The sequence below is a fragment of the Mercenaria mercenaria genome, chromosome 3 (assembly GCF_021730395.1).
Source record: "Mercenaria mercenaria strain notata chromosome 3, MADL_Memer_1, whole genome shotgun sequence".
Lineage (NCBI taxonomy): Eukaryota > Metazoa > Mollusca > Bivalvia > Venerida > Veneridae > Mercenaria > Mercenaria mercenaria.
In genome coordinates this window covers 16,898,745-16,925,412 of record NC_069363.1, presented here as the reverse complement: position 1 = coordinate 16,925,412, position 26,668 = coordinate 16,898,745, and the positions used below count along the sequence as shown (strand labels likewise).

General features: G+C 35.0%; 1 protein-coding gene across 4 annotated transcripts in view; it reads left to right on the top strand.

The window, feature by feature from the left end:
* The window catches only part of LOC123525365 (uncharacterized), a 57,250-nt gene that overhangs the window by 10,138 nt on the left and 20,444 nt on the right, over nucleotides 1-26,668 (top strand). For all 4 annotated transcript variants that reach the window (XM_045304356.2, XM_045304353.2, XM_045304357.2 and 1 more), the window contains exons 4-15: nucleotides 458-603; nucleotides 1,021-1,129; nucleotides 4,360-4,508; nucleotides 4,762-4,887; nucleotides 6,055-6,166; nucleotides 6,307-6,479; nucleotides 6,878-6,985; nucleotides 8,233-8,304; nucleotides 10,133-10,256; nucleotides 10,945-11,118; nucleotides 14,342-14,451; nucleotides 26,471-26,540. In XM_045304356.2, the coding sequence (XP_045160291.2) occupies nucleotides 458-603; nucleotides 1,021-1,129; nucleotides 4,360-4,508; nucleotides 4,762-4,887; nucleotides 6,055-6,166; nucleotides 6,307-6,479; nucleotides 6,878-6,985; nucleotides 8,233-8,304; nucleotides 10,133-10,256; nucleotides 10,945-11,118; nucleotides 14,342-14,451; nucleotides 26,471-26,540 (1,473 nt within the window). The remainder of the gene's footprint in view (nucleotides 1-457; nucleotides 604-1,020; nucleotides 1,130-4,359; nucleotides 4,509-4,761; nucleotides 4,888-6,054; nucleotides 6,167-6,306; nucleotides 6,480-6,877; nucleotides 6,986-8,232; nucleotides 8,305-10,132; nucleotides 10,257-10,944; nucleotides 11,119-14,341; nucleotides 14,452-26,470; nucleotides 26,541-26,668) is intronic.

Here is a 26,668-nt window from a genome sequence, read left to right as displayed (position 1 = left end):
ATGCATTAAATAAGGTTGATTGTGGAGGAAATTACCATGCCCTGGGGTCATGAATAAGTAGCCTTGTCCGTTCGATGGAGATATGAATAGAGTATTACCTAAGTGGTTCATATTAAAAGGTTACATGTCAAATTCCCCCTGCGTTGAGAGTAGTCCTTTGTTTTTGTTTTATTTTCTGCTAATAACTTTTTGTACACTTCATTTATCAAATTCACATATATTCCAAATGAAGCAGTATATTTTCTTTCATTCACAGTTGTAAAATTTGTTCATATGATCCAATAAATTCCCATATAAGGATAGATTTATCCAGAGTTCAGATTTTTTGTCTGTACACTACCGTTAACAACTTATTCTCCCAAGTTTGCATTATATAACTGGTTCACTACTAATCGATTTCCATAAATTAAAAATTTATTGAATGTGAAACAACACTATATTAAATGTTTTTTTGCAGACGGCAACTGTTCTGTCACTACTCTGAATAGAGATCCGTATGGTAATGAGATTATCTTCGGCATGAAAAGTTCTGGAGGAGGCGGTGGGATACCCCATATATATACCACTAGTTCAGCGCTTCATTTTGCTAAGTCAAATGGTTTGGTAAGAAAATATACACAGTTTTAGCTATTGGATTATTTCATAGAACTAATAAATACTTGGCTGTATGACTTAAATTTGAGTCCTTCTGTACCTTTCTCGGAATTTCTAGCCGGGTTATTTGACAGCAAACAACATGCCGGAGGCCATTCTGATTTTTATGCCGAAGCGTTCTGAAACTTTTAGAAAACATGTAAGTACTGGTACAGAATTCAGAAACACCTGTAAGTTTAACTGATTTACATTACATAACTTACATATAAACCTGAATACTGCTGAAAATGGCTTTAAACTTAAGCCATAAATAGAATTTCTGTGATAGATTAGTAAATATATTGTGCAAATTGTGTAACATTATTCTTGCTCTTCCTGTCATTTTCGTAGTGAATTACACTGCAAAAGGTTTCTTCACCCTTTCAGATGTATAAAGGACCAAAAATTGTTCGAGGAATCAATTGTGACTGGTGGCAGTCATGTATGTACTGGCCTAACTTAGCGGCTAATTTTACCCTGGACTACTACTTTTCTGGTATGTATTGCCGTCAGTTTCCTTTTTCTCAAATACGAATTTGACATCAAACTGTTAACTTGATAACTTTTTTTCTCTGCTACTTAACTTAGCATTTAATTTTAGAATGGAGTATTTTGTTTTATATGAGCGTTTATTTTTACTCGAGGCTACCGTTTTGTCTGGACTATATTGGTCTTCCTCGGCGTCTGACTTGATCCTTAATTGCCATTTCTTGAATATATTTTCCCCTTATTCAACCTGGGTTTCTATTTGCTTAGCAGCTAAAGGGTGTAAAGAAAGTTCCTTCTCATCAGGCAAAAGTCTATAATACCATTTTACTGAGATATAAAAGATAATAAGAAATGTCTATTCTATTCTTATGATCATGGTTTGGTTTTTACTACTGGGTAAGATGAATGTATGACACTTATTCATACATTTTTTCGTAGAAAATATTTTCATTTAATTTTATGGAGGTAGGTCACTGAATGGAATGGCATAACAGCACACAATTTATTCATTGTTTTACATGATAGTGGTTGAATGTATATTGTACAAATAACAATTAAAAATCTGAATAAATTGTCGATGTTAGAACCAGTTAAAGAAGACATTCTTATTTATTTTCAAAATCAGAAAATATCTGAACTTAGTGTACAGAATAAATTGTTTTTTCTTCCTTAAAAACTGAAATTAATTAAATTTCTGTAGCACTAATGCGTCAACATATCAGTATCTAATATAACTTACAAATGATACCAACATTACTCATTGATAAGTTCCATGTTTTTGCTAGGCTATTGGAACTTCTCTCTAGTTTTCACAAGTGTGCTAGTTTGCACTTGCCTGTAATATGTACACAGGGCGTTTGAAAAACGACACTTGCTTTTGAATTTAAAGGTGGTCAATCACATTTAATCAACATTTAATGACATTTTTTACTTTTTGTATATCCTGGTAGAGAATTATTTAAGGAACAAAAAGATCGATTACATAGAGTTAGATTCCTATTCGAAATGTATATTTTATTATTTTTATAAAATTTTGTAACTACTCCCCTTTAATATGAAAGTATATAAAAAGCTGGGTATTTCTTTTTATTTCGATACAATGTCTAGTTTTACATTTGCATTTGATAGACATATCAACTATTGAACAATCTGAACCAAAATGCAAGTTTTAAAGCTGTGTGTAGCTTCTGAATTCATTTATTTCCAATCTATCTTGGTTGCGCAACCAAGATAGGCAAAGGGAGGTAATAATAATTTTTCAAACTTGCGTTTCTAATGAATTCCATCTAAATACATAATTTTTAATGCAAATATTTTACAAATATATTACAATATGTCTAATATTTATACATTTCCTTAGGCAAAGTATGTTTATCAAAGTTATACTTATGATAAAATAACTCTATCTCGGTTGGGCAACCAGGATAGGAAAATGAAATTTTAAAAATACCTCCAGTGAAAATCTAATTTGTATTAAGTGTTAAGTGAACATAAATGAGTGTAAATGATCAGATGCTAAAGTTTCGAACAAATCCGTTACATGGCCAAAATCTGATTATCCACCTTTAATGTAGCAGTCATTAATAAATGTTAGTAAAAGTCTCTACTATGTTGTAACACTTGATATTTGTCATAATGTTATATAATGCTCTACAGTCTCTCCCTCTCTCAAAGATGTAACATGCACTTTGTATGAAGTGTTCATTTATTGATATATTTTTTGTCATCTTGCTTACACATCTTGTAAATTTGCACTGTGATTTCTTCTGTAATTATGTTAGAATTGGCTTGATGCATAATAAAGTTATATAATATGCATAGGTATAACTTCATGTCCTATTTTACAATGGACTGCAATTTCAGTAATATGTATTACCCTAATTTAGAGTCTTATTAATCCCCCGCCGTGGCGGAGGGATTATAGGAATGGTCTGCGTCCGTCCTTCCGTCTGTCCTTCCGTCCGTAACAAAATCGTGTCCGGTCCATATCTCCTAAACCCCTTGAAGGATTTTCATGAAACTTGAGTCAAATGATCACTCATCAAGACGATGTGCAGAACCCTTGAGTCAGCCTTGTCGGTTCAAGGTCAAGGTCACAACTCGAGGTCAAAGGTTTGAGCCTGCCATTTTATGTCCGCTCTATATCTCATAAACCCCTTGAAGGAATTTTATAAAACTTGGGTCAAATGATCACCTCATCAAGACGATGTGCAGAACCCATGGGTCAGCCTTGTTGGCTCAAGATCAAGGTCACAACTCAAGGTTAAAGGTTTGAGCCTTCCATTTTGTGTCCGCTCTATATCTCCTAAACCCCTTGAAGGAATTTTATCAAACTTGGGTCAAATGATCACCTCATCAAGACGATGTGCAGAACCCATGTGTCAGTCATGCCGGCTCAAGGTCAAGGTCACAACTTAGGGTCAAATGTTTGAGCCTTCCATTTTGTGTCTGCTCTATATCTCCTAAACTCCTTGAAGGATTTTCATCAAAATTGGGTCAAACAATCACCTCATCAAGGCGATGTGCAGAACTTATGAGTCAGCCATGTCGGCTCAAGGTCAAGGTCACAACTGAAGGTCAAAGGTTTGAGCCTTCCATTTCGTGTCCGATAAACCCATTAAAGGAATTTTATAAAACTTGGGTAAAATGATTACCTCATTAAAACGATGTGCAGAAATTATGAGTCAACCATGCCAGCTCAAGGTCAAGGTCACAACTAAGGGTCGAAGGTTTGAGCCTTCCATTTTGTGTCCACTCTGTATCTCCTAAACCCCTTGAAGGATTTTCATCAAACTTGGGTCAAAGGATCACCTCATCAAGAACTCATGAGTCAGCCATGTCAACTCAAGGTCAAGGTCACAACTGAAAGTCAAAGGTTTCAGCTCTGTATCTCCTAAACCCCTTGAAGAATTTTCATGAAACTTGGGTCAAATGATCACCTCATCAAGACGTTGTGCAGAATTCATGAGTCAGCCATGTCAGTTCAAGGTCAAGGTCACAGCTAAAATCAAAGGTTTATCCATTCACTATCCATAGCAGTGGCGGGGGATTTAGCTGTCCTTCAGACTGCCTTGTTTTATCTTGGACTGCTATTTTGTTTTCTGTATAAACTTTGCACTTCATCAAACTTTACCCCTCTAACATATATTACTCACCGTCTAAGTTTACCCAGAATATTCTTTTCAAAGGTGGTTGATGAAAATGTAACATTACTAAATGCTCTCACAAATCTTTCAGCATATAACTGGACGGCGCCTGATTTATCCAATCAAGTTCCCGTCTTAGCAGAAATACAGGGCGTTACCTTAGGTGCTACACCTTTCCACCATACTTACGAGTATTTTGACTACAGAAACCATATATGGGGCAGTGATTCCGTTTTCGATGTAAGTGTCATCAGAATTATTGCTTGAAATGAATCGAGTTTTCCATTGTTGATATTTGCTCAAAATAAGCTTTTCTGTTTTTGATTTTCTTTGCTTCTTTGCTTTTTCTTTAATTAATTGCTTTGATTTATCATTATATTATGTTATATACATTCTATCTAGATAGCAACATTAGATTAAAATAATTTAATAATAATTATAAATGACATTCACAAATATCTTAAAACATTTAGTTTCCCCCAATTTGATTCAGACTCCACAAGGTAAAGTGTGTCCAGGCAGGAAGCAGACGAGAAAAGTGCCTGTTCTATCCACCGGACAATATTCCTTCAGAGAAGAAATTGTGGACACAATGAATCTTGGTGTATCGCAGGCGGATGTAAATATGTTTAAAACTTTTTATAAAGTTTCATTAGTATACTTATACCATGCATAAACTTTTCATTTATGTACCTACAAAATGCAACTGGCATGTGTTGTCAGCTTGATACCACAATGTTTGGTTTGACTGTGCATTTCTCCGATCCTTATTTTCTGTAATTTAGCATTATTTTAGTTTTTTTATATTGCCAAAGAAACGAATACGTCTATGTTCCGTCGATGATCTGTTAGACATAATGTGTTATTATGAAACTGGAAATAAGTTAATGATTTGAACTCAACAACATCATTTTTAGCTCGACTATTCATAGAATAGTAGAGCTATTGGACTCGCCCATGCGTCGGCGTCCGCGTCCGCGTCCGCGTCGGCGTCCGCGTCCGCGTCCCGATTTGGTTAAGTTTTTGTATGTAAGCTGGTATCTCAGCAACCACTTGTGGGAATGGATTGAAACTTCACACACTTATTCACTGTGATAAACTGACCTACATTGCACAGGTTCCATAACTCTATTTTGCTTTTTTACAAAATTATGCCCCTTTTTCGACTTAGAAAATTTTGGTTAAGGTTTTGTATGTAAGCTGGTATCTCAGTTTTCACTAATTGGAATGGATTGAAACTTCACACACTTGTTCACTGTCATGATCTGACATGCACAAAGCAGGTCCCATAACTTTATTTTGCTTTTTTTCAAAATTATGCCCCTTTTTCAACATAGAAATTTTTGGTTAAGTTTTTGTATGTAAGCTGGTATCTCAGTATCCACTAATAGGAAAGGATTGAAATTGCACACACTTGTTCACTGTCATGATATGACATGCAATGCAAAGGGTCAATAACTCAACTTCGCATTTTACAAAATTATGCCCCTTTTTCGACTTAGGAGTTTTTGGTTAAATTCCTATTATGTAAGCTGATATCTTAGTACCCACTAATGGGAATGGATTGAAACTTCACACACTTGTCCACTGTCCTGAGCTGATAAGCACTATGCAGGTTCCATAACCCTATTTTGCTTTTTTACTAAATTATGTCCCTTTTTCGACTCGTATTCATTCAATCGACAAGGCTGTTGAATAGTCGAGCGTTGCTGTCCTCCGACAGCTCTTGTTGTATTGCCAATGATTCTATGTGTCAATTTAGGTTTTATATACACATATTTTCCAGATTTATTACGATTATACCAATAATGTTGTAAGAATCGACTACAGACCGCTTTCCTCAAGGTACCCGTACTATGCGACCAACCCTGTTAGCGAAATCCACGACTACTCCACAGGTATAACATTAACATCCGTAATGGCAGTTAGAAAATGAATTCTCCGTCGGAAAGCCGTGTGGTCGTTAAGCTGCAATTAACGCCGAACATGGTAAACGGGGGCAGGAAATATTTTGCTATTTTTGATATGTCTTTTGCAGGAGTCGCCTATGGTATCGACAATGTTAGGGGTAACTGCACTATATTCCCTCTAACAAATACTTCGATTTATACCACCGTTGAAAGTTCGAATCGGGCGCAATTCTCCCTCCGTATGAAATCACCGAATGAATTATTTTACCTTGACAACACAACATATACTTATGAAGGAACGGTAATTCATGATATTATTTTATGATAACATCATAATAATGCATTATCCTCTGTCTATAAAGTCATAACTAAATGCATTGTGATCAGTTTTAAAATTAGTTTTTATAAGATTTCATCCAAGGCGAATATGTGAGATTTCAGAAAATAGAATTGTTTTTCACATTTTAAATTTAAAGACTTTCTGGAAAAAACAAACTTTTTAAAAAATATTTTGACAATAAAAAATTCTATATTTGTCAGATATACTTTACTTTTGCATTTCAGCATTTTGATAATCTCAAACCAAACTTTAAAAGGAAACGAGCATTTGAGAGTTGAGATATATATTACCTTTATGTGACAAAAATAGTATATAATTTATATTGTACATATATGTAATGGGTGACATGTTCTTTACAGCGGACTGTGAGGGGCATATTATGTGACGTGTTTATTTCAAACAGAACAGATTTCAAATTGCCAGGTTATCCAGAGTTTTCTTCAACATTTGAAATCTATTTCCTGAATGTAAGTCCTAAATGTTTAACTACGTTATACCGTTCGTGACTGTAGTTCGGAATATGAAAACAGGACGAGTGTCTGTTATAGGCGTCCGGTAATAAGTAGAGTTGTGGGGTCACATCTCATGAAAAACTTGTGATTTATTTCTGAAAATTAAAATTAATGGTTATTGAGAGGCTTCAATGACTTTTATTATTTGAAATTCTGAATTTATTATTACGCTTAAGGTTAATCACAAAAAACGGATGTAAAAATTCTAACAGAGAGGAGCGCAGCTAAACCGGAATATATATGCGCAGGACCGACCTGCTATAGGGTCTCGAGGAACGTTCCCCTGTGTTTGTCTAGAATGCGAGAAGGAGCATTTTCTTGTGTCTCTATAACAAAAACATTATGTTTAGTAAACACCATTTTTAATCAATATATGCAGACCTAGGCCTTCAGTGTCTACATAATAGTGACTAATTAATACATAATTATGATTGTTCATCTGTTTGATGATATAAAATGTTAATACCGTAGTAGCCGACCCACTTAGCTCAATAAGGACAGTGTAGATCTGGTCTTTAGACGACCCTGTATTTTCTCTGGAATTTGATAGAAGGCATTAAATCTGAAGTCAGTTTCCATCTCTGATTCATGTAGAGAAGATGGAAGTCACTTACAGAGAACACGGTATTGGTACAACATCCAGAAACTCTGCATGCCATTACAAAACCGCAGTACTGTTGAAAAACAGCACAAAGTACATGAAAAAGAAATAACAAGATTTTTCATTCCACTAGACATTCCATGTGGTAATCATGTATTGCGACTAACGATGTTCCGATTGGTGCCGAACAAGTTAATGATCGCTTGAGACCCTATAAACGAGAAGTGTAGATTGCACTATGAATTGCTGTTGTTAGGTTATTTTGATATTGGTGATGAAATGCATTGTTCACATGCAATCCATAATAGAAGCACTCGGCATCCATACCGAAATGAGCCGCACAATGAGAAAACCAACAAAGTGCGTGTGCGACCAGCATGGATCTAGACCAGCCTGCGCATCCGCTCAGTCTGGTCAGGATCCATGTTGTTCGCTAACTGTTTCTCTAATTGCAATAGGCTTTGAAAGCGGACTGCATGGATCCTGACCAGACTGCGCGGTCTAGATCCATGCTGGTCGCAAAGCCACTATGTTGGTTTTCTCATGGTGCGGCTCAAATAATGTCTATAAAATTGTGACTGATTCATTGAATATTCTGCAGAAAGTATGGGTCGACTACAGTTCTGGCAGTACAGATGTACCTATTCAGTTGCGAATATCCACTCCGGACTGGGTACGTTAAGCTGATTTTTTTTTTCACATCTATTTTATTACGTCATTTACTACATGATTTAGAAAATGTTCTTGTATACATGTTAAATGGGACTATACATAGAATTTTATACTTGTTCCGACACAACTGGACGGATATACACCAAACCTCACAAGAGTGATTATTGCCAAGCTGAGTTATGCATGTCATCTGGAACAACTGATACGTATTAGACCTTCCTGATGTCGTCGGCATTTTCCAGCTTGATGATTTTCAGCGGAGCTTAATGATGTTTTGACCACTTCTCTTATAATATTGTGCAGATTTCCATCAAACATTACAAGACTGGTTGTAGCCAAGTCTCATCGTGCATATTATCGACATTTTCCAGTTTGATGATTTTTCATGGAGTTATGGTCCCTGATTCGTCAAATTTTATGATGTTTTGGCATATTCTCTTACATCATTGGACAGCTTTCCACCAAAACTTACAGGAGTGATCAAAGCCTCATTTTGAAACGTATCGGGGATTTTCCAGTTCGATGATTTTCAGCCGAGTTATGGTCCTTGATTCATCAAATTTTAAGACGATTTTTGCAACTTCTCTTCCATAATTGGGTGGATTTCCTTCAAACCTTATGTAGGCTTACAGGAGTGGTCAGTGCCAATTACTATTCACCAAACATAAACAAATTCGATATTTTGATTTTTACCATGAGAAAAAATAGTTTTACCTATTATTTACTGTTCTTTTTGAAATTTTGGTGTCCAATTTTGAAAGATATTTTCGAACGACGCCATTTTATTTTGTTCAGGTTTCTTTTTTTTGTAAATGGCGTCAGATTTCGCGTGCAAATAAATCTTATGCACATATCATCAATTTGAAGACATGGGCACTTACATTTTCCACCCACCTCTCGATATTAGTATTTTGTAATTTCCCTCTTTTCGTCTGTATAATATTACAACTGCATTTCGTCGCCGAAATTTCACAGTATTCTTTATATTAGGTCCAAAATTCATTTAGAATTTCGATTGTTCTGTGATGAAATACTTATTTAATGTTGAAATTAGATTATTTGTTAAGTGTTGTCATAATGAAGATCCGGATGATACCTTTGTAATTATAATAATTTCATCAAAATGTTAGCTAGCGAGAACATGTTGAATTGAGGCGACGATTTGTACATTATGAATTACAATTGAACTTGATATAGACCGTACGGAAGGAACCAGTACGGGAGCTATCTGGTCTGTCGCATAATGATTAACATGCTACTGAACACTATTTTTATTTGGGTAGCCACAGATGTCTGAATAAAACATTTTTTGGTTAAAATTTCACTGTGGATGTACTTTTAACAGTTGTATTTGATGACGTTAAACTCAGTTCTAGTACTAGAAGTAGTACCAGGCCGTAGTAGTGCGGTTTTGATGTGACTTTGCAGAAAGCAAATGTGACAGAAAAAAATCCCTCCCAGAAGATACACAACCCCTACTGTTCTTATCATATAATTTCAGTTTTAGGATTATTCTTGATTTGTTCTTTAAAGTGCGACTAGAAATGTCTAACAGCTCCTTGAAAATTGTCCATTTTATTCAGAATATATGGCGAATAATATTCAGTATGTCCATTTAACCTATACATTATCGGCTGTGCTTGTTTTTAGGAGATTTCAGCGTTGTGATAATGCGCAAATAAATTCAAATAAATTCAATTTCATTTGTTGATATAAGAACGTCGAAACAACCAGAAATAGGTCTACCAATATTTTACAAATTACATATCATTCATTTACGATAATTGTTTTTGTTCAAATATTATTGAATATTTAATTTACTATTATAGGTTGGCTATACAGCCTTATACAATATTTATGACTTTACCCCTGGGGCTCCTTCAGCAGATAAATTTTCTATTGCTTCTTGCTATGCAGAAACGTCCAAGACAGCATTTAGGATAGCATTCCCAGGTATATCTGATAACAAAATATATTCTGTTAATGATTATGACTGTCACAGTAGAAACGACACGTCACGGATGAAGATATTTAAGTATCATTGTGTTTCTAGTAAAATGTGCTTATTAGATAAAGCCTCAATATTTATGCGAAGATAAGGAATGTGATTATGTCTCATTGCAACCCTTTGAATTGTTCTAATTAGTGACAGATGATTGAAACAGTAGGAATTCTTGTGATTTAGATAGACAGAACGACAGAATGTTAACAGTATACTCTTTTATTGTTTTTGTAAGTATCTTGGTAGGGCATTGTAGTGTGTAACTTGCTACAGATTTCACATCAATATTTGTGCTTGAAATTGTTTTGTTCAGCTCACCGAAGTCACGTAAGGAATTCTATTGATTTAGTTTATAGTTGGTAAGAAAGGTATCAAAACTCGAGCTTAAGATATGAAAATTGTTCCTTTTTAATGGATTAAGAAAAACATTAGGTTCAATCATAACGTGATATTAAGAAAGAACTAAAATTCATTTTTTGTCATTCACTGGAAATTCAAAACGTTATACCACCTTAAATGTAATTTAGAAACTGTATTTCGTTTTGTTTTTTTTCATTTTTTTTTTTCATATTGTATATATTTTATCTATTCGTTTGTTATGTGCAATATTCATTGGTTTGACATTCAGATATATTGTAGGTAACTGGGACATCAGCTTGATGCAGTATCACAATTTATTAATCTCAAAGATCACAGACGAAATTGTGAAGGTTGGTCACGTGTCTCCAATACGTGTCCAGGATAGACAGCTCGTCATTGATTCCGACGTGTTTTATTTCATCGCTACTTTATTGGACATGCCACCTCCATTAGGTAAATTTGTTGACAGTATTATTTAATGTAGTGAACTCACAATGAGGATCGGCTCAAATGTTTATATTTCCAAGAATGGAAAGAAATGTATTTGAAAATTGCTATCGAAATTACAAAATAATATGACAACATCAACTGGCTTACACAAAATATAGCTGGAAAAAAATGAGGATGTTTACTACCCGTCATTACCTGAGTCTTGATTGATTAAATATTTAGGGCTTATATATATATATCTTATTTGTGTAAAATTTCATGAAGAAGAAACGCATAATTATGCGTGCGTATACGTAAGAAAAGCACCAATGACGAAAACTGAAGTCATAAAAAATTGTAAAGGTACTGACTTTTCCTTGATACATGGAGAAGGTCAGTAAAATACTACAGTAAAAATAACATTTTTAGCTCATCTGATTTTTTGAAAAAAAATGATGAGTTATTGTCATCACTTGAGCGGTTGTCGGCGTCGGCGTCGGCGTCGGCGTCGGCGTTGCCTGGTTAAGTTTTATGTTTAGGTCAGCTTTTCTCCTAAACTATCAAAGCTATTGCTTTGAAACTTGGAATACTTGTTCACCATCATAAGCTGACCCTGTATAGCAAGAAACATAACTCCATCTTGCTTTTTGCAAGATTTATGGCCCCTTTTGTACTTAGAAAATATCAGATTTCTTGGTTAAGTTTTATGTTTAGGTCAACTTTTCTCCCAAACTGTCAAAGCTATTGCTTTGAAACTTGGAATACTTGTTCACCATCATAAGCTGACCCTGTACAGCAAGAAACATAACTCCATCTTGCTTTTTGCAAGATTTATTGCCCCTTTTGGACTTAGAAAATCAGTTTTCTTGGTTAAGTTTTATGTTTAGGTCAGCTTTTATCCTAAACTATCAAAGCTATTGCATTAAAACTTGCAACACTTGTTCACCATCATAAGTTGACCCTGTAAAGCAAGAAACATAACTCCATCCTGCTTTTTGCAAGATTTATGGCCCCTTTTGGACTTAGAAAATATCAGATTTCTTGGTTAAGTTTTATGTTTAGGTCAACTTTTTCTCTTAAACTATCAAAGCTATTGCTTTGAAACTTGCAACACTTGTTTACCATCATAAGCTGACCCTGTACAGCAAGCAGCGTAACTCCATCCTGATTTTTGCAATAATTATTGCCCCTTTTGGACTTAGAAAATCATTTTCTTGGTTGAGTATTATGTTTAAGTCAACTTTTCTCATAAACTATCAAAGCTATTGCTTTAAAACTTGCAACAGTTTTTCACCATCATAAGTGGACACTGTACATCAAGAAACATAACTCTATCCTGCTTTTTGCAAGAATGATGGCCCTTTTTAGACTTAGAAAATCATGGGTAGGACAATATTTCTATTACACAAAAAAAATCAGATGAGCGTCAGCACCCGCAAGGCGGTGCTCTTGTTATAATCGTTGATGCCCATTAAACAATATCAAGATCGATGCATCCTAAGTTCTTCAATATTAATCAAATAGCTTTCGTTTTCCGCCATCGGTTTTTTCGCACATTTAAAAAAACCGTAGGGTTAAACATATGATTTATATTCACAATTAACTTTTTTGAATGATGTCCTTGGTAATTTCCAGTATTGTAGAGATTTACCCTAAGCCTTTTTTACGCAAGGGAAACAATCTAAATATATAGTGAAATTTTTGAGTGAACACCGTTTCTTAAACCTAATCCTGCCCATGTTATATCAGTGCAAAAGTAACCTATCTATGATAAATGCCATGTATAATTATACAGTTATGCATCTAACAGTCTTGATATTGATTTCTTTCGATTTTCTCATATTTCTAGATATTTTCCCCATACCTTGACGCATATGTATGGATAGTTGAGATTGTTCTCTTTCCAGCAGTAGCCTTTTCAACATATTTCACCTTGTGAAATTCTGTGGGTTTTGACTCTTTTAAAAAAGATCGTCTGTTTGTTGACAAATTTCACCACAAAAATGCCCTACTTTCCCCCAGGGCAATCAATTATTTGATCTTTACATGGTTTTGTATTGAGGTTGCTAATCCATGTGGCAAATGTGCATGCTTTTTTTCATGGTTAGAGATAAACAGTGGGTAGTTTGGATGAGGTACTAGGTCAATTGTCACCTAAGCCTATCATAAAGTCTTTGCGGAGTTGTCTCCAGTTTTTCCAAATATTTCATCCGGGATCATTTTTTTCAGCTGAAATAACTCTTTTTCAGGAAATGATATTTTAATAAGTTTTTCAGTCCTTGTTTTCTGATGCAGTTAACTTCACATACATATAATATAGATAGCTCCTTCTTGAAGTTTGTATTTTCAGTTACAATGCCTAATACAGTATTGGTGTATCACTCGGCGTGTATTTTGAAATTCCGCTTTTCAAAAATGTATAATCATATTTAACCTGAGAGGTATTTTTCTACTCTGGCAATTATGAGACAAAAGATATTCATCAGTTTTACCAAACATACTGCCTTTTTTCTTTTGATCACTTTACCCGATACGTGAGCATTCAACGTGTCATTTTCACTTGAAAGGAATAATAACCTGTTACTTACTAGATATATACCTAATGTATTCTTTAACCCTTCAATATAATCATTTTCATGTATTCAAAATTTCTTTAATAAAAATATTTCAATTTGATATCTACCTGATATAGTTAATATTATTATTTCTAAAACACTACAGTAACAGATCTCTGCACGGATAACTACTTAACAAACGTATAGTTAACATATCTCTACTTGACAACTACCTGATATTCTACATTATCACTGGCATAAGAACATTTTTCCATAAACTTTAAAGTAAAGAGATCTTCTCTTGACAAGGTAAGATAAACTGACATTCTGCATTTGATTTTTTACGAAAGACCAGATAGCATACAAAGAATACATAATTAAGTGCGCGGGTTTCCGAGTCTAACTGCGAGTCCACTACCTTAATAATGCAGATACTTGATGCTAGTTTGGCGAAAACTGGTTACTGTGATAGGTGTAACAAAATGTGAGCTTGATGCCATCACAATGAGGCAAAAACAACAGCTCGGTCGTCTTTCTATTGTTTTAACCCGTATGTTTTGCATTGTTCTTGTTTAAACAGATGATCGTCGACTTATTGTACTGAAACTATATACTTTGTTAACAGCGATATGCTTTAAAAGACAATTAGTTCAAAGTTAAAAGTTTTAAATCACGATCCAAATATAATACAGGTACAACGCAGTCACAAGTTTTGAACATGTCTTCGCCTGACGTCATGAGAGCTCTTAAAAATATTGTCATAACTGGAAATTTCCGGCTGAATGTCAACGTTAGTGGACAGGTAGGCCTGCTTGTAGAACTTTTTCCATCTTGGGTAGCATATCATTGGCCGGCGTCAAAAATCGCGTATTACATCTTGGGGAAAATCTTTTTCCGGGACTTATATTGAAATCACAAGCCTAACAATCTACCTTCATAAGCTTAAAATGAGTTACATTGTATTTAGGGAAATACTGGCAGGGAAAAATCTGAAATCTGGATCAGTCCTGAAAAATTCGTGAATTATGCCGAAAATTACTACCAAAAGGCTTGCATTTAAATTGTCATATGACAAAATCGTATACATTCTTGGACTACTTTTGAACTTCTACAACATCGTATGCTATTTCCAAGTGACAGGCATAGGATCTTCAGAAATAGTATTTAAGCAGAAAACAATAACTGTATCTTGAAATAAGCACATGTTCGTCGTAGTTAATGGAATACTGCTACACACAAGTTCCGCGAACACCTCGTAAAAGGCATTTCTTCATTTTTTATCCCCCGCCGATGAAATCGGGAGGGGGGTATTGAAATGGCGTTGTCGGTCCGTGCGTCCGTCCGTGCGTCCATCCGAAGCCATTTCTCAGTAACTAGCTGGTAGAATTTCATAAAGCTTGAAATAAACTTGAACGAACATACTGCGATGATGCCCGTCACGATTTTTTTTTGATTGGTCAATTTCCCTTAGAGTTATTTCCCTTGGTTTAATGAAAAATCCAAGTCTGCAGCCATTTCTCAGTAACTAGCTGGTAGAATTTCATGAAACTTGAAATAAATATGAACCAACATACTTCGATGATGCCCGTCATTTTTTTTTATTGGTCAATTTTCCTTAGAGTTATTGCCCTTGATTTAATGAAAATTCCACGTCCGCAGCCATTTCTAAGTAACTAGTTGGAAGAATTTTATGAAACTTGAAATAAAAATGAACCAACATACATCGATGATGCTCGTCCATTTCTTTTTTGGATTGGTCAATTTTTCTTAGAGTGATTGCCCATGATTTAATGAAAAATCTACGTCCGCAGCCATTTAACAGTAACTAGCTAAACTTCTTTCATTCTTTTCCATGAACATTTATTATAAACATGTGAAGTTGTGTACCCACACCTGATCACCACCTTGCCTTGGTCCCCCCCCCCCCCCCCCCCCCCACCCCGCAATGCTCAGGTTAGTTTTTGTGATCGCTCGATGTCCGTCGTCTGTCGTCTGTCTGTCTGTCTGTCAACATTTAGCTTGTGTATGCGATAGAGGCTGTATTTTTCAATTGATCTTCATGAAATTTTGTCAGAATGATAACCTTGATGAAATTTAGGCCAAGTTTGAAAATGGGTCATCTGGGTTCAAAAACTAGGTCACTAGGTCAAATCAAAGAAAAATATTGTGTATGCGATAGAGACTGTATTTTTCAATTAATCTTCATGAATTTTGGTCAAAATGATAACATAAATGAAATCTAGGTCAAGTTTGAATATGGGTCATCTGGGTTTAAAAGTTAGGTCACTAGGTCAAATCAAAGAAAAACCTTGTGTATGCGATAGAGGCTGTATTTTTCAATTGATCTTCATGAAATTTGGTCAGAATGATTCCTTGATGAAATCTAGGTCAAGTTTGAATATGGGTTATCTGGGGTCAAAAAGTAGGTCATTAGGTCAAATAAAATAAAAACCTCGTGTATGCAATAGAGGCTATATTTTTCAACTGATCTTCCTGAAATTAAATTAGAATGATTGCCTTGATGAAATCTATATCAAGTTTGAATATGGGTCATCTTGGGTCAAAAAGTAGGTCACTAGGTCAAATCAAAGGAAAACCTTGTGTATGTGATAGAGGCTGTATTTTTCAATTGATCTTCATGAAATTTGGTCAGAATGATTGCCTTGATAAAATCTAGTTTGGGTTTGATTATGGGTCATCTGGGATCAAAAATTAGGTCACTAGGTTAAATCAAAGAAAAACCCTCGTGTATGTGATAGAGGCTGTATTTTTCAACTGATCTTCATGAAATTTTGTCAGAATGATAGCCTTGATGAAATCTAGGTCAGGTTTGAATATGGGTCATCTGGATTCAAAAACTAGGTCACTAGATCACTAAGTCAAATCAAGGCAAAACATTGTGTATGCAATAGGGGCTGCATTTTACACTGGATTTTTATAAAATTTGGTCAGAGTGGTTGCCTTGATGAAATCTAGGTCAAGTTCGAATATGGGTTGTCTAGGATCAAAAACTAGGTCACTATGTCAAATCAAAGAAAAACCTTGTGTATGCGATAAAGGCTGTATTTTCCAATTGATCTTCATGAAATTTGGTCAGAATGATAGCCTTGATGAAATCTAGGTCAAGTTCGAATACTAGATTACTAGGTCAAATCAAAGAAAATACTTGTTTATACTCAAGGTTTTTGCTCCAATTTTAATGATAATTAGTCAGAATATTTTTTTCCCATGAAATCACTAGGTCAAACATGTTTACACTGTTATGGTGTGTTATGGTGTGTTTCTCAGGTGAGCGACCTAGGGCCATCTTGGCCCTCTTGTTTTAATTTTTTTTCAAACCTTCCATGAATATTTATCAACATGCAAAGTTGTACCGTTCCCCCAACTCACACCTCCACCCAGTCATGCCCACCACCCCGATCATGCATGCCCACCACCCCGATCATACATCCCCCATCCCATTTTTTTCATTTTTGATTTTCCATCAATATTTATAACAAGAGGGCCATGATGGCCCTATATCGCTCACCTGTTATCATTGCACTTGAGGACAAGAAGGTCCTCAGAAAAAATATCTAAGTCCAAAGGACAGGAACAACAAAGGAAAGAAATTTAACCAAAAAGAAAAAAAAATTCTAACAAGGTACAGATATATCAAAATACACCTAAAAATTGGAGGTACCATCCGTGTTGTACCACAGAAAAGTGGTCTCGGTTTTTCCCTACGGCCAATAATAAAAAAGTTACTAAAAATAAGCTATTTATATTAACGTAAAAGGGAAGTAATTAAAAAGAAATTACCCATGATGGAATCTGGCCAGTTCAAAAAAGGAACCAAGATCTTGTGGTGATACAAGTTGTGTGCAAGTTTAGTTAAAATCAAATCATAAATGAAGTTGCTATTGTGCAGACAAGGTCAAAATAGCTAATTTTGGCCCTTTCAGGGGCCATAACTCTGGAACCCATTACGGGATTTGGTCGGTTCAAGAAAGGAACTGAGATCTTATGGCAACACAAGTTTTGTGCAAGTTTGGTTAAATTCAAATCATAAATGAAGCTGCTATTGTGCAAACAAGGTCAAAATAGCTAATTCTGGCCCTTTCAGGGGCCATAACTCTGGAACCCATAAAGGAATCTAGCCAGTTCAAGACAGGAATCAAGATCTTATAGTGATACAAGTTGTGTGCAAGTTTGGTTAAAATCAAATCATAAATGAAGCTGCTATTGTGCAGACAAGATCAAAATAGCTAATTTTGGCCCTTTCAGGGGCCATAACTCTGGAACCCATAATGGGATCTGGCCAGTTCAAGAAAGGAACCAAGATCTTATGGTGAAACAAGTCGTGTGCCAGTTTGGTAAAAATCAAATCATAAATAAAGCTGCTATTGCGCAGACAAGGTCAAAATAGCTGATTCTGGCCCTTTCAGGGGCCTTAACTCTGGAACCCATTACGGGATCTGGCCAGTTCAAGAAAGGAACCGAGATCTTATGGTGATGCAAGTTGTATGGAAGTTTGGTGAAAATAAAATCATAAATGAAACCACTATCGTGCAGACAAGAAATTGTTGACGGACACACGGACACACGACGGACGACGGACGAAGGGTAATCACAAAAGCTCACCTTGTCACTATGTGACAGGTGAGCTAATAAAAATGTGAAGTTTTGTACCCTCACCCGATCACCCTCGCTGCACACTGCACCCTCCACCCCCCCCCCCCCCCCCCTAAAAAAAACAAAAAAAAACATATTCTCTTGATTTTGACTAATGAAATTATTTGCTTCATAGTAACATCCTTAACTTTTTGCCGGATATATTTTTGCCATTCCTCACCACAAAGCCTTTCGGCGGGGGATACCAATTCATCGAATTTTCTTGTTAAACTCAGTTTTCGACACGTATACTTTACGTATATTTCAACTTCCAACGATTATGTCATTTTAAAATCTCGTTTATGGGCGATATTAAAGAAAGTAGAAACCTGAGATGTGTCGCGAAAAATAATCGATAACACGTGTGTAAGAAATCATTTAGATCCTTTAAATATCTTTATCCTGAAAACATTTTTTTTGTTTGTCTCTCAAAACTCACGAAGGACTTTCGATCCCGGCCAATGATAAATAAAGATTTTGAATTTCATGAAACAAAATCAAGTAGACAATCTGACAATAATTTTACAAGAGATGTTGGGATTTTAAAATGTGTACGTGTAGAAAAATACTCCAGGTTAGAAGGTATTAAATGCCTCTGCAACTATTTTCTATGTAAAATTAACAAGTCTATTTATTTATATAATTATAACTATGTTGAAACATCGTGATTCATGGTGTCCTTCCAGTGGACGATAATATATTTTTATGTTCAGCATAATACGAACGAACGGACGAACGAACGAAAGAACAAATTCATTTTCACATAAACTTTATACGAGGTCCTGCAAAAAGTTCTGTCATTGGGTTCGGATGTCTTAAGTGCTAAGTTTTATCAAAATTATTTTTGTTACAAACCTTCTAAGTATTCCCCCCTTACCGAAACACAATTTTGTAACGATTTTACCTAATCGCGAAAAGCAGATAAATAGTCTTCTTTAGGTATCTGTTGGAGACACTGATAAATGGCGCTGCCAAGAGAACTTTTGGACTTGTAAAAGCATTTTCTTAAAAAAAAATAGGTAAGTGTAGATTTCTCAGCAGCACAGAGCACCACAAACACAGCCTCAGAGCCACGTATTTGCAAAGTAGGCCCGCAACAAAAAGAAGCTGTAACGGAAAAGTATCATTAGACGGATTGCTTCAAAAATGCAACAAGTACATTTGCCTTTATATTGAACTTTCGATTTTCGAATTTTCAAATAATTGGCATTATCGTTTTTTACACATTTAATAAAGAATGTGTACGATAAATTCGATTTATTCGTTAAATCTTTTAAATGGTTTAAGATAACGAATTTGCTTCGGCGGCACGTTGATTTAATCTTTCCTCTAAATGATGATATAATTTTTGAAATTGTAAGTTTATTATTTCGCTTACCCTTTGAACCGTTTATATTACTAGCATTGCTTTCCATTGAAGTCAATAATGATGTCTAATTTTGGACAAAATTAATGGTCAATTTCGTTGATATATTGCGCAGAATACGGAAAATGGGAAAAATAATCGTTCTTGCTTCGGCGATGTTTCAAAGAAATAAAAAAAAGTCACAGGGACTCGGGTCAGATGAATAAGGCGGATGGTTTACAATTATCACCTTTTCAGAAGCAATGAAAAAAAGAAGACTTTACAACCTCACACTTGTGAGAGGAGGCATTGTCGTGTATAAGATGGACTCCTGGCCATCATTTGCTTGGACGTTTCTTATTGTAAAACTCTTCCACTTCCTTCAGTTAAGAGTTCTTGAATAATCGTCCAGTGATTGTATGACCAGATGGACAAGGCACTTGGACGACTGTCCCACTATAATGGAAGAAAATTGCATATAACATCCTTTTTGAACTTATGGTTCTCTTGGCAATACCGGGGCGTTATTGATCTGCTTATTATCAGCCCTTCTCTTTGGCTCAAACATATGCACCCAGGTTTCTGTTAGCAAGTTAGAAATAATCCGACTATCACAGCCTTTGTATATTAGAGTATAGATACATTTAAACAGGACTGGTATGCATCCTTAAGCAATAGTACTGTTCTTGATATGTATAAAACATTTAAAAATGAATTTCAGTATGAAAAATATTTGAACATGTTACCAAAGAAGAATCGTTTATATTTTTGTAAGCTGCGTATGCCTGCCCATCCTTTAAGGATCAAAACGGGCAGATATGCAAGAAACAATACACAACGTAATGAACGTTACTGTATATTTTGTAACCAACTTGATATTGAAGACGAGTATCATTTTGTTTGTATATGCCCATGTTATACTCTTATTAGACAAAAATACATTAATCACCCATGCGTGTTCAAATACCATCAACTTTTAAACTCTGAATTGAGAAAACTGTGCAATTATGTCAAGGAAGCATTATGTATTCGTAATGCTATTTTAAATAATTCTGCTTAATATGTTCATCCTCTGTTACCATATCATATACTTCTAGTTTCATATTATTATCCCCCGACGAAAGTCGGAGGGATATAGTTTTGGCGTTGTCCGTCCGTCCGTCCGTCCGTCCGTCCTTCCGTCCGTCTTTCCGTCCGTCCGTCCGTCCGTCCTTCCGTCTTTCCGTCCGTCCGTCCGTCCGTCCGTCCGGAGCCATATCTAGGAAATGGTTGGGAATATTTATTTAAAACTTCATATACATGTTCACCACAATGAGTTCTTGCGGCCCGTCAAGTTTCAGTCAGATTGCCCAAGTAACACCAGAGTTATGGCCCTTAGAAGTTTCTAGTGTTAACTATATAGGGTACTATAAATATGGCAATTTCTGCATCATAACTTTTGATATATTTGACCTAGAACTATGAAACTTAAACAGAATTTAGATCACCATAATGTGGTTGTGTACACACAATTTCATTTGGATTTATTTGTAAATTAAGAGTTATTGCCCTTTAATTGTATAAAAATCCACATATTTGTACATAACAAACTTACCATTTTGTAGAATTTCATTAAATTTCTTTCATTCTTTTCCATGAACATTTATTGTAAACATGTGAAGTTGTGTACCCACACCTGGTCGCCCCCTTACCTTGATCACACACCCCCCCCCCTATCCCCCGACCCCCCCCCCCACCAAAAAAAAAAAAAAATTCATTCCTTATTTTAGATTTTTTTCAAACAAACTTCATATACATGTTCACCACTATGAGGTTATGGGGCCCATCAAGTTTCAGACAGATTGCCCAAGTAACACCAGGGTTATGGCCCTTAGAAGTTTCTAGTGTTAACTATATAGGGTACTATAGATCTATAGATATGCCAATTTCTGCATCATAACTTTTGATATATTTGACCTAGAACTATGAAACTTTAACAGAATTTAGAGCACTATAATGTGGTTGTGCACAGACAATTTTGTACGGATTTCTTTTTGTAACTTCAGAGTTATTGCCCTTTAATTGTCTAAAAATCCACATATTTGTACATAACAAACTTACCATTTGGCAGAATTTCATTAAATGTCTTTCGTTCTTTTCTGTGAACATTTATTATAAACATGTGAAGTTGCGCACCCACACCTGGTCACCCACTTGCCTTGGTCACACCCCCTCCCCCTCCCCCTCCCAACCCCACTCCCCCCCACCCCCCTCCCAAATTTTTTTTTTTTTTTTCATTTATTTTAGATTTTTTTCAAACCTTCCAAGTTGTACTATTCCCCCACCTCACTTCTCCACCCAGTCATGCCCACCATTGATCATGCATCCTCTCCCCCCCCCCCCCCCCCCCACTCCAACTTCACCCTTTTACCTTTTTTTTTTTTCATTTTTAATTTTCAATCAATATTTATAATCAGCATGTGAAATTTTGTTTCCTCTCCCTTTCCCCTGCACCCCCACCCCCTAAAAAAATAAATATATACATATATCTATATATAGATATATATATTTCCATCCTTTTTTTTTTTTTTTTAAATGTTCAAACCTTCAACATGTTAAGTTGTGACTGCACAAACCTTGCCCTCAGCCATGTTCAAGATATCTTATCTGTGTTCTCTTAAGGACATCTGATCTTTTAATGTACATGTAAAACAGCAACACCTGGTGCCAAACCACTCAAAGACAATATTTCATTCCAGTTAAACTTCAAGCTCACATTTCAATTAACTGCATTTAATTTTAAAAGCTAAGCTTATTACAGTAAGCATATCCCATTCAAAATGAATTCTTTAGTCCGGATCAAAGTATCATACATTTATTGTGTACTCTTTAATTAAACATTTGTTTTCTGTTAAATTTATTTTGACTAATGAAATTATTTGCTTCTTATTAACATCCTTAACTTTTTGCCGGATTTATCTTTTTGCCATTCCTCACCACAAACCCTTTCGGCGGGGGATACCAATTCATCGAATTTGCTTGTTATCATAAGTATGTACATGTTCAGTTCATATTTCCTCTGTCAAATGACTAAATGTTTCATTTGTATTTTACACTGTTACCATGTATACACACGTGACATGTTGAAAATGTTTAAAGATGTGTTTAGACGATGTACTTATGTATAAGTCTTAATAAAAGTCTGTTCTGTTCTGTTCTATATTTTCAAAAGTCCCTTGGCATATTTAAGGCGTTTTGTTGGGGTATTTTTGCTCCTCAGTGAGCAAATGAGGTACCCACCTAGCGCAAACATTTCTCAGGTCCTAACTATATCAAGCCTAATGCGGTATTTAATATAGCTACGAATTTCAGTCCTTTCGTTCATTTTACAGTGTGACAAGTAAATTGGTCAGTGTATTTCAATTTGAAATAACTCTGGTCATTTGAAAAGCAGTTTGCACGAAATAAACGGATATCATTAGCTATTGGATACATAATTCAAGTTCGATGAAGCGTTTTAAAAAAAATACCTGGGATAAAACTACGGAAGCCCATTAGTGACAGAACTTTTTGCAGGAACCTCGTAGCTTCTAGTGACAAGCATAATATATACATCAATAACATTCTGACAAATAGAGTACAGATGTACCCATAAGAAGGGTGTGAGTCACTTGGATGGACCTTATTCATTTCTCAATACATATATGAACCGCACCATGAGAAAACCAACATAGTGGGTTTGCGACCAGCATGGATCCAGACCAGCCTGCGCATCCGCGCAGTCTGGTCAGGATCCATGCTGTTCGCTTTTAAAGCCTATTGGGATTGGAGAAACCGTTAGCGAACAGCATGGATCCCGACCAGACTGCGCGGATGCGCAGGCTGGTCTGGATCCATGCTGGTCGCAAACCCACTATGTTGGTTTTCTCATGGCACGGCTCAATTATGATAACTTTTGTTATATATCATTTCTTATCAGTTTAAACAAAATAATTACTGTGGTATCATTTAAACCGCGATCCTAGCCTCGCTCATGTGGTAATATAATGGGTGTGCTAACATGGAAGTGCTATGCTTTTCCATACAATCCTCGAAAGCTAGCCGACGCGAAAAAAAAAAATGATACCGCAGCATTTTAATTTACAATGTACTCTCTCTCTCTCTCTCCCCACCCCCCTCTCTCTCTCTTTCTCTTTCTCTCTCTCATTATGTTTTAACTTTTACATGTCGTATGTAAATTGGGCAACTGACTGTATCACTGACTTTTGAAGACGGGAGAAAAAATATAAAAAGATATATACTAACTACCCAAGAAAGATCTGTTTCCATAAACAATTAAATATCTATCATTTTATGTTTACCAGCAGTAATCTAACTATTGCTCAACTACTATACGACCTTGCGAACATATTATCAATACGCATTTGTCTTATTAGACACATCCATTCTATTTCCAAATGGTACATTCTAAATTAACTTTGAACAATACAATAATTCAAATATTGAAGTTGATATTCTGAGTCTAGCGCTTCCTGGATAAACTTAGCATATATATAAAGTTCTGACTTATTTCTAGACGACAACAGTATACTTGGCTACTTTCTGTAATAATTCTTACAATACTTTAATCTAATTTCTTGATAGGGATGGCATTTTAATACATAATGGAATTCGTCCTCTGTTTCATTACTATCACATAACTGACAAACCTTCAAATTTCTGTCTACTGTGTCTCTTCCAAATCTGTCAGTTTGTATTTCTAAGACTTGCGGATATGCGAACGCTCGTTATTGCAATACATGGGTTGTGAGAATTAATATTGTTTAAATATGGTTCTATTTCCAGTGTTTAGCACTTTTGTACAAAGTCAAAACTTCCATACTGTTGATACCAGTTCACCATTCTTGTATAAATTTGCCTTCAAACGTTGTTTAAACATATTGACAATAGTTTTTATCATTATAATGAACTAAAGTTCTATTGTTTACAACCTAATTCCATTTTTACAAAAAGCATATCTCGACTAAAGGTTTTATTCACATAAACCAGCTGGATTTGCCATTCAAACAATCTGATAGGGCTGACTCTAGCGTTCATAATAACATTATCACTTTGACACAGTCTTAACCAATATTTTACAATATGTACATATCTATTGATGTATACCGGGTATCTTCGCCATATACAGCAACATTGCACGATGACTGTCTAACCCCTTATAGTGTTTTACAAGATTTAACATGTGAATTTTCTAATTGCTTGGATTTGGAAAATCCCCATATTTCGCAACCGTAGTTTAATGTAGACAACAAATGAATCAAACAGCTGCAAAGCTACCTTTGTTGAAGTTTTAGATTTTCAGCAAGTGTATTCATGGCTTTAAGGCCTTTTCCGTAAGTCTATTAAGTGCATACTTTCCAGTATAATTAAAGGTGAAAATAATTTTAAAAAATCATTGACTGTTTCAAGCACATAAATCATTTTTATAAAACCAGGTTTCTACATTGCGTAAACCTCCTCGTTCCCTCTTTTCCTAAAAATAATCGCACGATTTAACAAGTGATATTTGCATATCAACTGGGTTTGTAGCTAAAATTACCATATCGTCAGCGAATGATAATGAAATAATGTGACCACGGACACATGACTTTACTGATTGATACATGCCTATAATGCGTAATATTTTTCTATTAAGGATGTACGAGCGTTTTTTTCTCTCAGAATATCCACCATTTTGAAAAAATGTTTCTTCGAATAATGCTTTCTAACAAAAGTTTTGCCAAAAATTAATGCTAAATAATTAAAATATTGCTAATAACGTATCATTTAACCAAAAAGATTATACTTTTTGCGAAAAATTTTTTCATCCTTATTTTTGGCTGGCATTTACCTAAAATTGACGTACGATTTACAATGTGGTAGGGGTAGGTAATTTCAAATATCTATTAAAGTAAATCAGGTTTGGTTTTGATATTTTCCTGATTGATACATATATTAATAAGCTATAATTGAAATAAAAGTTTTCAAGATTACATATATATTATTATATTATCTAGAAAATATAAATCAAAACAAAAATAACAAAAATATCAAAATTCACCAGTTTTTAACAGATTTTTCTAAATAAACCATTTAGATGCACGGTAACCCCAACTTTTTCTTTCCATTTTGAAGAATTTTAGTGTGTTATTTAAGCTGCAAAATAGTTTGAAAATCTTAACGTCAGAATTATTTTTGCATATATAAATACGTTTTTCTTTCCGTCAACATGTAAAAATGAAAGAGATTTGTTAGTGACATTTATGCTTATATAATACTGACATCACCTTGTATCCACATTAACCTGTAAGACCTGAAATATCTATAACATTAAGTGGGATATTATATGTTTTATAAAGTACCACCATTTTTAAAATTTTACAAAATTTTAGAATTGCTTAAATAGTGGGTGAAGAAAATTCCCTATAAAATTAAAACGAGTTCGGTGACCTGTGTTTTTTCTTCTCTTGTTTGTCTCGGAAACTAATGTTCTTCAAGCTCCTTTACATGATAATGGTACATTTTGTCCATGCTTCAGGGAAACAACCTGTATTCAAAATCTTATTAAACAATAAAGTTAAATATCCAGCTAAAATATCACATGCTTCGTTTAATAAAAAAAACTGACCTTCTTCAGCCGTTTTGTGTTTGCTTAACCGTTTGATTGCATTGCATACTTCTGTATAAGATATTTGTTCATACGCAACATACTCACACTAACTGACTGTTGTGACCCATCTTGTGTTTCAACTACAGGTTATGTGGAACATAATGTGGATTGACTGGTCGTCTTTTTCCATTTCAGGTGACAACAGTCACAGCAGACTCGATAGACGACAACATAATTAGAAATCCTCAACGCAAATTATCAACAAGTACGTTTCAAAACGTGTATTTCAGCAAGTATTATGCGGCTTGATATTGTTTTCTATATTGACCCGACATCGGTTTTACAAAATTGGTGTAATATCCGTTCGATATTGTTTCAGACGTAAGATGCCGA